Here is a 13,467-nt window from a genome sequence, read left to right as displayed (position 1 = left end):
AACAACAAGTAAGTGAATGTTTACGTAGCACGAGGTTTTATTCGTAAAACAATACACCAAGGGTTATTTTAAGATACATAGCAATTTACGACACTTTAATTATTCAAGAACATATTTACATCGTTTCACTAAACCAGATAAATACATATTACATATGTTTATATATACACACAATATGAAAACAATTGACACAGACAGAGAAAACGGATTGTAGATTCAGGGGTACTCGATATAAGTATGGATACTTTCCTGAAAGTAACAAATATAAACAACTCCAGCTTGGTTCATAATTTCGAATTCTCGCTGTTGGAGGGTTTAGTCGCCGAGATGGGTGTTTCTTTGGTCTCCCCGCCGGACGAAGTAGCGGTACGTTTGATGGATTTCCGGATGGTCAAGTTCCTGCAGGAATAGCACAGTACGCGTTTCAGGGTCGATGCGAATTTCTCACTGAGGGCGAAGTACAATACGAAATTCCAAGCAGAATTTGTAGCCTCGGCAAGTTGACCGAATGCACTGACCAGATAAAAGACATTTTTCTCGGACCCTCTGAGGTTGTATTCCGGGTACAGAAAGACGAAAGCCTGATGGATGCTGGCAGGAATGTTGAAGATGACGTATGAGATGCAGATTGTAAGCATCATCCTGGTGACCCTAGTCAACTTTTCATCCTTCGCCGATGACGTAGCCTTCTGGAAGGCAGTAGATTTCCTCAGGGCAATGATGATAGTGACGGATGTTGTGAAAATGAATACAACTGGGATGAATCGGAACATAATGGTGAGAAAGACACTCAAATACCAGTTCATTACCACAATGTTCTTTGTGTAGAAATCGGTTAAAGACACGTAAGCCATTGGGGCCTTAGTTATTGGGTGGGTTGTCCAGTTGAGTTGCATGGTGAAGAACGTCGGGGAAATCAGAGTCAAGACCACGACGATTAATGCAATTATCATAATCCACACCCTTTTGGTGGTAAACCAGATCCTAACCTTCATTGGTCTGGTCACTGCTATACACCGTTCTAAAGATATCAGCATTGTGATGACCCCTGTAAAACGACTGAAGATAATAGTTATCACTTTCATCTGGGGTAAAGTCACCATGTAATAGTTCATTCCAAGAAGAGCGTCGAACTTCCCGAGGATGCATTCAACCCTACGGATGCCGTTAGTTAGTAGGTTGCCAGTGTCTGACACCGTCAGGACAAAGAGGAAGATGTTAGTTGAGTCCTTCAGTCCTTGGATCATCAGGACGATGCAGCTCAAGACGTTACCCGTCGTTCCCAAGATCGTGAGAATTGGTAGGAACCAGCAGTAAACTACGTCCTCCACCAAATCTCTGGTAGCTTTGTCTACCATTGGTTCTATCTTAGACTGGAGCAGTTCGTCCAGGTTTCCCTCCGTAGTGCTCTCGGTCCAGTTAGAAAGCAAGTCTGTGATATTCATGGTGAAATCTGAATGAGAAGAAGGATTCTTTTAAGATGACACTGTACAATTTGAAGGGCGGTGGGGTAGCCCAGGGGTTAAAGCGTTCGCTCGTCACGCCGAAGACCCGGGTTCGATTCCCCACAAGGGTACAATGTGTGAAGCCCATTTCTGCTGTCCCCGCCGTGATATTGCTGGAATAGAGCTAAAACCGGCGTAAAGCTGAACTCACTCACTCACTCACTGTACAATTTGACCATGTAAAATCTCATTATAATTTGCGTTTCAATTTTGTTATTAAATTGCAGACGATGTCCATTCCAGGTTCATATTAGTTATAACTGTTGGATATCATCACTTTGGTTCATATCTATTCTAATTTGGAAATTACTGGATACTTTTTTTTATCAATCAGAGGTATCAAATGACAATTACAACCTCTGATTGGAAGAACAGATTTGACGTCCTCGAAGTTTGTAACCACAAATACTCCTTTCTGATTACTGGTAGGTACTTATTGTTGAATAATCATATGTTCAATAATACAAAATATATGTGGCAATAGCCTCAAGAGCAGAAAATACTTTCAAAGTCGACTACGAGAGTGTATTTCAAGTTTTAGGAGCAAACCTTAAATTTGGCACTTTTCTGCGCTCGGTGGTACCTGTTGTATTAAATTTTAAAACAAAAACGTATAATCTCATTGATCAGTACCACTGTTTAAACCAGTTCAGAGAGTTCCAATTGCACATATGAAACATTTGAGAATTGTTTGAATATACCTTTGTGTGATATTTAACAAAACAAAAACTTACTTGTTGATGGTAGCTGTTTTGAAATTGTCGACGTTGTTGATTTTCTATACAGGCGGTCTGTCTTGGTACCTGTTAAGGACCAAAAATATATAATGATATCTTTTTCTAATTCCTCCTTTTCAGAGGAGTGCCAATAACCAAAATGACGCCATGTTGTAGAATGATAGAGGCTGTTTGTCATTGGTATTTCTGACAGTGAATTCTTTTCACGTGTGCTATAGGCAATATTTAGACCTCTTCTGGCACGATATATTTCAGTGCATAATCTTTATGCAAAGACCAGCATTACCCGAGCTATTCCCCAGCTATGTCGCCGCTATACCCCAACTATATCCACGCTGTATCCTCTGCTATACCCCCAGCACTATCCCAGCTATACCCCCAGCAGTATCCCAGCTATACCCCAAGCAGTTTCCCAACTATACCCCCAGCAGTATCCCAGCTATACCCCAGCTGTATCCCAGCTATACCCCCAGCTGTATCCCAGCTATACCCCCAGCAGTATCCCAGCTATACCCCCAGCAGTATATCCCAGCTATACCCCCAGCTATATCCCAGCTATACCCCCAGCTGTATCCCAGCTATACCCCAAGCAGTATCCCAGCTATACCCCAGCACTATCCCAGCTATATCCCAGCTGTACCCCAGCAGTATCCCAGCTATACCCCTAGCAGTATCCCAGCTATACCCCAGCTGTATCCCAGCTATACCCCAGCTGTATCCCAGCTATACCCCAGCAGTATCCCAGCTATACCCCACCAGTATCCCAGCTATACCCCCAGCTGTATCCAAGCTAAACCCCAGCTGTATCCCAGCTATACCCCCAGCAGTATCCCAGCTATATCCCCTGCTGTATCCCAGCTATACCCCCAGCTATATCGCAGCTATACCCTAGCTATACCCCCAGCTAAACCCCAGCTTGACCTACGCTATATCCCAGCTGTATCCCAGATATACCGTAGCTATACCCCAGCTATATCGCAGCTATATCGCAGCTATAGGATATCGCTCACTCTACCCTAGACTGAACAGCCTAAACCCCGATAGACGTACTTTTAAGATTTTTAACTGGACCAACAGATGGCATCAAGAAAGAAAAATAACTGGATAAAATGCTTACACGTGAAGCTTACATCACTAAACTTGACTGATTTCGAACAAGTAAACAATGCATTACGTGTGAAGGAAGTTGTAAACAAAGTTCAGAGTGTAGTACGAGAGAGATATTATGAGAACTGGAAGAAGAAGATAGATTGCCCGACCAGTCGAGATGGCAAGGGAGGTAATAAACTCCGACATTACAGAACTTTTAAGACGAATTATGGAGCAGAACGTTACAATACTGATAACATCCCACGAGGCCACAGAAGAGCGATAGCCATGTTTAGGTGCTAGAAACTGGTCGCTACAGTAATATGCCTTTAAGGGAAAGAGTGTGTTTTAGCTGTTTGAATATTGTTGAAGATGAAATGCATGTACTTTTATACTGTCCTTTATATCAATCTTTTACAAAATGTCTGTTGGATAAGTGCATAGTTTTAAATGGTAATTTTATAAATTCTACGGATGAGGAAAACCTATCGTTTTTAATGTCTAGTCCTATTTTATGTAAGTTAACAGCCAAGACCTGCTCGAATATCCTTAAGGAACGATGCGTTCAGCCAGCTATATCGCAGCTGTACCCTAGCTATGCCCCAGCTAAACCCCAGCTTGACCTCCGCTATATCCCAGCTAAACCCTAGCTATACCCCCACTATGCCCCAGCTAAACCCCAGCTTGACCTCCGCCGCTATATCCCAGCTAAACCCCAGCTTGACCTCCGCTATATCCCAGCTAAACCCTAGCTATACCCCAGTTATACCGCAGATATATCGCAGCTAAACCGCAGCTTGACCTCCTCTATATTCCAGCTGGATCCCAGATATATCCCCACTATATCGCAGCTATACCCTAGTTATACCCCAGCTACCCCAGCTATAACCTAGCTATATATCGCAGCTATATCCTGTATATACGCCAGCTAAATCCCAGCTTGACTTCGGCTATATCCGAGCTCTATCCCAGCCATACCCCAGGTAGTCTCCAGATATATCCCTGCTATATCCCAACTATGTCTCATTTGTACCCCAGATAAGACTCAGCTATATCCTGCTATGCCCTAGATATCCATCAGCAAAATGCCAGCTATATCACAGCTACACCCAGTTTCAATTCAGCTATACCCAGCAATATACAAACTTTAACTACCCTTATTCTTTGTTACACTTATATAAGTTTTGAATTTCTGACAACAAATTTTCAAAAATACCGTCACCAAAGACAAATCTGTATCACATGTTTGGACTTTACATACACACATCCTATGAAAAGTATCAATGGATAATATTTCCAACTAAAAGACAATGAAGTAACATTTTACTCTACCTATATATCTAGTGGATTTGTCAGTTGAAAATCAGTTTTAGATTAAACAAGGTCTCAGTACATTGAATACATCTTCCACAATCTTCCAAAACGTTCCGCTACTTTGTCTTAAAGTATGTAAATACTGTTGGTCCTATCTCCAGCCAATGACATGTCTGGTAAAACGTTTCAATACAGAACTAAAGCATGACGTACCTGAAGATTGAACCTGGTTGCTTTGGACAGCACGGCAACTGACAAGAACTCAGCAATATTGGGGAAATTGAAGTACATTTATGTATCATGAAGTGTGAAAGTTACAGTTAACTGGTAATAACATTGATACTTGCAGGATAGCACATTCTGATTAATTGTGCACCTGTTTGGCGTAATAAGCCAGCATGACGTCTTGCCTGATGCCTTGACGTGAGTTTCCGATACATTACATCACATGAAGGCACCTGCATTAACACAAATAGTTATTCATTAGTATCATGGTGGCGGTGTTTGACAGTGTATATGTGTAGACGTTGATTAATCATATTTGAAGGGAGACACTCTTTAGTAATGGCGTGTTAATTAAATCTGGTGTGGAACCATGATGGATTTGGATTTTGGTAATTGCCAATGTGGGTATTCATCTGTAGGCGTTAGTAGCATGTTTCTTCTTCTCTGGCTGTTTATTAGCATAAATTAGCATTAGTCATAAGGATCATAATACCGGTCTTTTTTATCGTGTTTTTCTCTCATTTGAATAGTTCGGTGAAATAGAAGGCATACAAACATGTAGTTCATCGCAATAACAAACGAAAACAAGCTCTTACTTGTAATTATTTTACATGATTTTAGAAGAGCAGTCACACACGCACACGTACACGCAGACGCAGACGCAGACGCAAATGTACATGTCTTGCTTAAATATATATCCAAGCTGGATCAATTTGCCCAGTTGTTCAAGTTTGCCACACATTATTTAAGACCATTGTTCCATGTTTGGATTCCTTTAATGATATTATTGATGTAAACCACGGTCTGCAGTGAGGGGGTGGGTACAGCGCTCAACACTAAATATATGCATGTTACCTGTGTATATATGTATCCCATCCGCTGTATCAACTCAATGTGTTATTTTCCTAGTATTTGAGCCAGGGAGACATTGTTAGATGCACATTTAAAATATTTTAGGTAAATGTTCATCACACAAAAACCGACAAGACGTCCTGAACTAGATAAGCTGATGATTGCTCATAAAACACAGTCCCCAGCATGCACAAACAGCACCTTGCATGAAATGTTTATACATTCAACAAATGGTTTAAAGATATTGATAAACTGCACCATGAATGACAAACGTTTCTGTCCATTATAAATAATTACTTGCAGCTGAAAACAAGTGTTTTGATTCAGATGAAAGTATTTGCATATTACACTTGAGGAACAAAGGACGGAGATGTTGCCAGGTCGGGATTCAGGTTTATCAGAAACTCGTCATTGTTGCTGCAGTTTTAGAAACTCATCATTGTAATTGCATATTGAGGTGGACAAACCACTTAAGCCTGGCTTACAAGGGCCTATTCCATTCGAATTAGCGTTTACGGTGATCTCATTTAAAACTGACTGCAAAAGAAGTCGCATTGAACTGTTTGTCTAACACGTGGATTTTTCTCGAAAAGACGGATAATTCGATTTATATTCGACGTTTAGGGTACCAGGACGGAACGTATATTATATTGTTGAAAAACTGTTGTTGAAATGTCTAATAATGCTACTTTGTAATATTTAACACTTTGTGTTATATTATGTTTGTTTATGTTTTGAACTGTCTACGAAATTAAAATTAATCTGCGATATTATCATATTGACCTATATATGGATCACACAGTCCTTAATGTTTAATTTATCCATGCTGTCGATGAGCTCTAAATGATTATAACTAGCTGCATGTTGGTAGAGAGGTAGTTTTTGACTGGGATAAACACATATGAAATACAATGATAGACAAAGGGGGGAAGAGAGGAAAGCAAAGAGACTGGACAGAAAGAGAGAGAGGAGAAGGGGCGAGGAAAGGAGAGAATAGATGACAGAGGTGGGGAGGGGTGTCGTCAAATTCATTGTATGAGAAACACTAATATGGATGGGTGATCGGGGAGGGGGGTGTACATTTGTTACCACACATGGTTGACACTATTGGTGACTGACTGTTTCGTCCATTCGTGAGTTGCTTGTGTAACTCCCTTTGCACGTTACGGAATGGGGCGAGTGCTGACGAATGTGTTTCGTAGTATTAAGAAGGTGTGATGAACAATGGTGTTATGTATACACACCTTATTAAAATCGCTATATACGTGTCGCCCTTGTCCTTGTTTACTCTCATGTAAGTTAGTAATCTGATGTTACTTCAACCTCATTTTCAGCGGCATACGGCACCTGCGGTCAAATCTGATTATAATATTTGGTTGGTTGGTTTGTTGTTTAACGCCACACTCAGCAATATTCCAGCCATATGTTGGCGGTCTGTAAATAATCCAGTGATTATAAGAAGCCTAGTTTTGAATTACATACTGAATTACATACATACATACAGACGACATACATAGAAGATGTTCACAACTTCTTCTTCTACAGAATATATGTGCATGGAATTGGTACGGGACAATTTGTGGGCTGTAATATCATATGATATGACACAGATGACCTCCATTACCCCTGCTGTGTGCGTGTCTGTGTGTGTATCTGTGTGTGTATCTGTGTGCGTGTCTGTGTGTGTATCTGTGTGCGTGTCTGTGTGTGTATCTGTGTGTGTATCTGTGTGCGTGTCTGTGTGTGTATCTGTGTGTGTATCTGTGTGCGTGTCTGTGTGTGTATCTGTGTGCGTGTCTGTGTGTGTATCTGTGTGTGTGTCTGTGTGTGTATCTTGTGTCTGTGTGCGTGTCTGTGTGTGTATCTGTGTGCGTGTCTGTGGGTGTATCTGTGTCTGTGTGTGTGTTTGCGTCTCTGTATGTGTGTTGTTGATAGTTAATTCTGCAGTTTTAAGACGGCGGCCTTTATCTAATCATATAACCAAGACAATTCAATGAATGATGTACTCTTCGTCTGATAGCAGAAGTGTTACAAATGCAAATATAAAACATTTTGATAAATCGCTGTGGGTGCGGCGAGTGACGATGTATTTTATCTGACCACAGTATCGTTGTGTGCTCCTTTGGCTACATAGTGCTGATTTAACTGGCGCCACAGTTTGACATCTTTGGTCCGTTTAGGACAGGAGATGGGTGTAAACATTGAGGGTCAATACAGTAATATGAGGACACAAACGGTGCATCCTCGCAAGTTTACGTGGTTGCAGACCCAGACAGACAGATAGGCGATGGGATTTAGAAATCTGAAACAGAAAAACATAATATGGATAAATTAGCACGTCTAGAATGGTATGGAACGAACGTGTTCAGAAGTTTAAGACAGAATATAGTGTGGCAGATACTGTGTGTGATGTAAGGTGACAAATTGTATTGTAACATTCCTGTAACAAGTCATCACATGTCGGCGTACATCTTCCCAGAATATAGGCAGTGCAATCTACAACACTTTCTGGTCGACAGATCCATGAAATGTATGGTCTCTACTATAAACGTGGTTTGTAGTTTCGCCATTTACAAGCTCCTGCGAGGCGCATTCTCGATTACCTCTAAACATATATTTACGGGGAACATCAAGTTCTGTTGTATCGAACTCGAAAACTCAATCATTCTTGTATTGGAAATGACAAGTTCCTTCAGGGGCATGTGTGGCTGGCAGGTGTGTCGATATAGTGTGTACAATCATTGGCCTTGTCACACCTGCTCGTCATTGCCAACCTTCTATACAGTCGTCTATCATTGAGGGTATCATTCGTGTATAATATACCTGTCAGTGATGAAAAAGTGAGCGCAAAGTGCTTGCAATTAAACATGATTAACATAACTTTTCAGCTTTGAATCTGACGCGGAAAAGGACACTGAATCGAAACTATTACAGCTAAATTTTTGACTCAAGTTACCATTAGTGTATCCCGTGCTCTGTTTTGCTATGAATTGTGGGCCTTATATTGAGTGAGTGAGTGAATTTAGTTTTACGCCGCTTTTAGCAATATTCCAGCAATATCACGGCGGCGGGTGTTTCACACGTCTTCGGCGTGACGCGCGAACGCTTTAACCACTAGGCTACCCCACCGCCCCCTTATAATGAGTAGAACGTCAGTCTGTCGGTTTCCCATCTGCGAACGAATGTGAAAGGATCTGGTAGTGATCTTGCTAGTGATTTGTGTCCATTCCACCTTGTGCCTACAATAACGTTCTTCAAGGAGCAGTTCAACACGTGTTGGTTTGGTCGTACAGTAATAGTAGCCCCTTGTGTGTCACGTACACTGTAACATTCCGACTCACAGTTTCGTAATTGGCAACTAATCAATAGTCAGGTATGCTACTATATTTATTACGATTTGGTTTTGCGCTTCAAGAATCCTGACTGAACAGATGACGCAGTTGCCGGTGAGGCTGCAATGCCTCAGATGTATCCACATGTATTGACAGATGGTTCCAATCCCAGTTTCGCTCTTGCAATGATATTTGATTTGTCCACACAACACCTTTGTAAAACCTGTGTCAGTTTTAGTTTTTCTCACGTTTTCACTCCGTCATATAAATGACTGCTCAAGGCGTCGTAAAAATACATCCAAAACTAACGTCAACACAAAGTTGGGCATAGAAGTGACGTGATCCCCACCTGTACAACTAGCAGGGAAGGAACTTGGAAACATAATGCCTGTGATGTCACGACTTTACACTAGGGCTGAGACGGGTAACCCGTATACCCGGGACGGGTGGGTAATGAGTAGGACCCGGGTACCCGTTTCAATACCCGGACCCGTTATGATCATGTGACTGATAGATTAAACAATGCAATATGTTATTATTCCATGATTCAAATGTTATATTGTCTTGAAAAGACTGTCTGTATGAGGAAATAACAGACTGTCTGTATGAGGAGAGAACAGGCTGTCTGTATGAGGCGAGAACAGGCTGTCTGTATGAGGAGAGAACAGACTGTCTGTATGCGGAGAGAACAGTCTGTATGGGGAGAGAACAGGCTCTCTGTATGAAGAGAGAACAGATTCTCCTTATGAGGAGACAACAGACCATTTGTATGAGGAGAGACGCATGAGGAAATAACAGACTGTCTGTATGAGGAGAGAACAGACTGTTTGTATGGGGAGAGAACCGACTATCTGTTTGAAGAGAGAACAGACTGTCTGTATGAGGAGAGAACAGACTGTCTGTATGAGGAGAGAACAGACTGTCTGCATGGGGAGAGAACAGGCTGTCTGTATGAGGAGAGAACAGACTGTCTGTATGAGGAGAGAACAGACTGTCTGTATGAGGAGAGAACAGGCTGTTTGTATGAGGAGAGAACAGACTGTCTGTATGAGGAAAGCACAGACTACATATAGGACAGAACAAATCGAATATAGAAAGAACATACTGAATACAGGAGATTTCATATCAAGTATATTTAACATTCCACGGGTCTATCCCTTTAACGCCAGACGGAAGTTCCTTATCACTGGGATGACAAACTTTGACCACCTTTCAGGACAGACTGCGTAGCAAGGGCATAGGAAAGTTGAAATTACCGTATTGTACGTCCCCCAGACCACATGAAGTGCAGCACACAGTCAGGCGAGATGTTTGCGGCTGTCAATCTTCTGTGCATTTCGTCTCTCGTGGTGTATGTACAAGGTGAGTGAACGTCCATGCAACACGGAAACCAACAGGTGGTGCTGACCAAGATAAGACTCGTGTTTCACGTTATCAAATATCCCTCTCTTTATCTTTCCAAAATATACTCTGAGGGGTGAAAGCGGGTGTAACCGTTGTCTTTTGTCCACGATTTGCATGTTTTGTATCGATATATAACACAATATGCAAATTGGTTTGGCATTCGTAATGTGTAACGAATCCCAGGTATGTTACAGTAATTATTCATTTAAAGGTGAAACCAACTTTTTTGTTATTTTTATCCGTCTCGTGGTATTTTTCATCAGCCAAGAAAAGAAATGATGAAACACATATATCATTTTTTTGCCACTGGGCGAAATGGTCTTGTAAGACCCGACTTCTATTCTATGTGAGTAAAACTATGAAGTTCATTTTCAGGGGTCCTTGGATATGAAATGGCTTAAAGCGGCGGAAAAACACACTCATATACTCACTTACTCACATACTCACTAATCGCCCTTACTGTTCCATTGGCAGGCTCATTGAAGTGTTTGTGTGCAACTGTTGAACTCCAAGTTGCGTTTGAAAAAGGCCCGACATTGCTGCCAAAGGACAAATGTGCAGACATCGTTGACAATGTACAAGGGGCACATGGAAGCGTTTGGTACAAGGTTAAATATAACAATCAGGTACGTAGAGCGTGACGTATTTGATGGAAGCGCCCATTAAATTTTCTAGTTCATTCTGCAAGAGCGTCTTACCTGCTATAGTTCTTTTTAGTTAAACCCCAACAAGTAAGAAAGACTTAAACGAGTCGTGTTCTTTTTCAGAGTGGCTGGATACAGGCAAACAACAGCATGATGTCGGTGTTACCTTGCAGATACATAAGTAAGGATACAACTTCTATATCACGGTCGGACTAGTGATGCTACTCACCGACCGGGCAGGGTTATACCATGTTTAATGCTTCATGGAGAACATACTGGTGATAGAACTGTCAACGCTCCCAGTCCGTTGGTATACATAGCAATAAATTCTTGTACTTATATATTGGTAAAATTGAATAATTCTTGATGATCATCGTTAATATATACCCATGCCAAAAATGGTTATCACCCCCTGGGGGTGGGGGTGGGGTGGGATGGGGGTGTGACATCCATTATTAGCATGAGTAAAATAACTGATGTACACTTAAAGACTTCTTTATGTCATGACCTGACTGAATGTCATGGCGACCCAGTGTTCACATTATCGACCACGGTTGAACCTGATTCTGTCACAATATACTGTCAAGGCCGGTATGCAAATACGCTTTTTGTGTGTTGTGTTTGGTTTTGTTTTTTTGTCTTTTTGGAGTGTGTATCTTTGTGTTTCCCATCTTCCGCCATATACTTCCTTCTCGTTCAGAAAGAATAGTGGTCATTTCCACCCATTCATTCAATGAATATCTCAATCTGATGAAATGACGAAATTCCCGTTGCATGAGAGAGTATTTTGCCACTAGCGTCGTGATAGTTTCAGCTAGTGTCTTCATGTCTTGTTATTTCGAGTCTGTACATTGCTGACCTCCACTGCTGAAGATCTTCCTTTCATGGATAATGTTTAAACATCAATTTGGAACTTTCCAGACCAAATTCTCAACCACATTTTATTTGACTTTGTTTATCGACCGTCCTCCTCCCGATTGGTAAAGAGGAACACACGTAATTGTTTGAAGGCTTAAGTGAGTGAGTGAATTTGGTTTTACGCCGCTTTTAGCAATATTCCAGCAATATCACGGCGGGGGACACCAGAAATGGGTTCACACATTGTACATACGAGGGGAATGGAACCCGGGTCTTCAACGTGACGTGCGGACGTTTTAACAATTAGGCTGCCCCACCGTCCCGAATAGCTTTAGTCCTTAATCGAGAAAAATATGCAGTCTTATATATTAACGCAAACCTGTGTCTTACCTAAAACGATTTTTACTGTCAAGATGAATGCTTCAGAAGTAGTGCTCTGTCTTCAGATGTATCCACGACTACACCGACGACTACTCCAACACCTACGACTACTCCAACAACTACGACTCCCTCTCCGTGCAGTGACAGGGACGGAATCGACTGCCAGTGGCTTGTCGACCAAGGCAACAACATCTGTAGTGATAAAGCAGCTGCCCAAGAAAGTTGTTCTAAATATTGTAAACTATGTAATTAAGGGGATACTCCTATACTTGGACGGTAGCACTTAAGGTATTCAGAAATAAATTAATTTTAACAAGCTACCATTTTGCAATATTGTGGATATATAACATGTCTTCTAGGTAGAGGATCGAATTCGCTCACACGACTGATTTTTTATAATGTAATTCAGTATTTCTGGTTGTACCATTCTCAAACGTCAGAAAACACTCATTGAGTATATTTTTTTCCTTTTCGTGACCGCGAGCCCCTATGTGATTGTTTTGAAACCGAGAACACCACCTGAATATACTCTGGTGTGTTAACACTTTTGAACAAAATGTCATTAGTTTCAAAATGATAATATCGTGTTATTAAGTATGCTTACGAGAATATTCTATTTATTATAGATTCCGTGTATTTGCAATTTATTGTATCATTTATGTTCAGTTACATTCTGAAGCCTTTTAACGACAGCATAAACCGACTGATCAGAAACCGGAGCGGCATCAACTAGTTGACCGTCAATTCATTGTTTTATGTTTGTCTGTATCGTTTCATATTTCTGAAGAAACGTTTGACACATTTGAATAAGGTGACGTAGTGTCTCACGTTTCACGCAGCTTTAAGCAATATCTCGGTTGAATGACTCAATTTGGTTTTACGCCGCTTTCAGCAATATCTCGGCGGGGGACTCAGTTTGGTTTTACGCCGCTTTCAGCAATATCTCGGCGGGGGACTCAGTTTGGTTTAACGCCGCTTTCAGCAATATCTCGGCGGGGGACTCAGTTTTGGTTTAACGCCGCTTTCAGCAATATCTCGGCGGGGGACTCAGTTTTGGTTTTACGCCGCTTTCAGCAATATCTCGGCGGGGGACTCAGTTTGGTTTTACGCCGCTTTCAGCAATATC

The 13,467-nt window shown here is 41.4% G+C and overlaps 2 protein-coding genes and 1 long non-coding RNA gene across 3 annotated transcripts; 1 reads left to right on the top strand and 2 right to left on the bottom strand.

The window, feature by feature from the left end:
- Positions 1–34: 34 nt before the first annotated feature.
- On the bottom strand, positions 35–1,445 carry LOC124253986 (probable G-protein coupled receptor B0563.6). Its single transcript, XM_046687840.1, has one exon. It carries the CDS (start codon positions 1,443–1,445, stop codon positions 285–287), a length of 1,161 nt encoding a protein of 386 aa, XP_046543796.1. The 3' UTR covers positions 35–284.
- A 6,266-nt stretch (positions 1,446–7,711) lies between these two features.
- Positions 7,712–10,435, bottom strand: LOC124254010. Its single transcript, XR_006892364.1, has 2 exons — positions 10,311–10,435; positions 7,712–8,024 (listed from the first exon to the last, which is right to left on the bottom strand). It is a non-coding gene; the product is annotated as an uncharacterized LOC124254010 (long non-coding RNA).
- LOC124254009 lies at positions 10,220–12,659 on the top strand. Its single transcript, XM_046687872.1, has 4 exons — positions 10,220–10,416; positions 10,933–11,084; positions 11,226–11,283; positions 12,407–12,659. The coding sequence occupies exons 1-4, from the start codon at positions 10,335–10,337 to the stop codon at positions 12,592–12,594; spliced, it is 480 nt and encodes a 159-aa protein (XP_046543828.1). The 5' UTR covers positions 10,220–10,334; the 3' UTR covers positions 12,595–12,659.
- The last annotated feature ends 808 nt before the right edge of the window (positions 12,660–13,467 follow it).

The sequence above is a fragment of the Haliotis rubra genome, unplaced genomic scaffold (assembly GCF_003918875.1).
Source record: "Haliotis rubra isolate DU_JTF1 unplaced genomic scaffold, ASM391887v1 Scf56, whole genome shotgun sequence".
Taxonomy (NCBI): Eukaryota; Metazoa; Mollusca; class Gastropoda; order Lepetellida; family Haliotidae; genus Haliotis; species Haliotis rubra.
The sequence above is the reverse complement of the archived record's forward strand: the minus strand, read 5'-3'. Positions and strand labels throughout refer to the sequence as shown.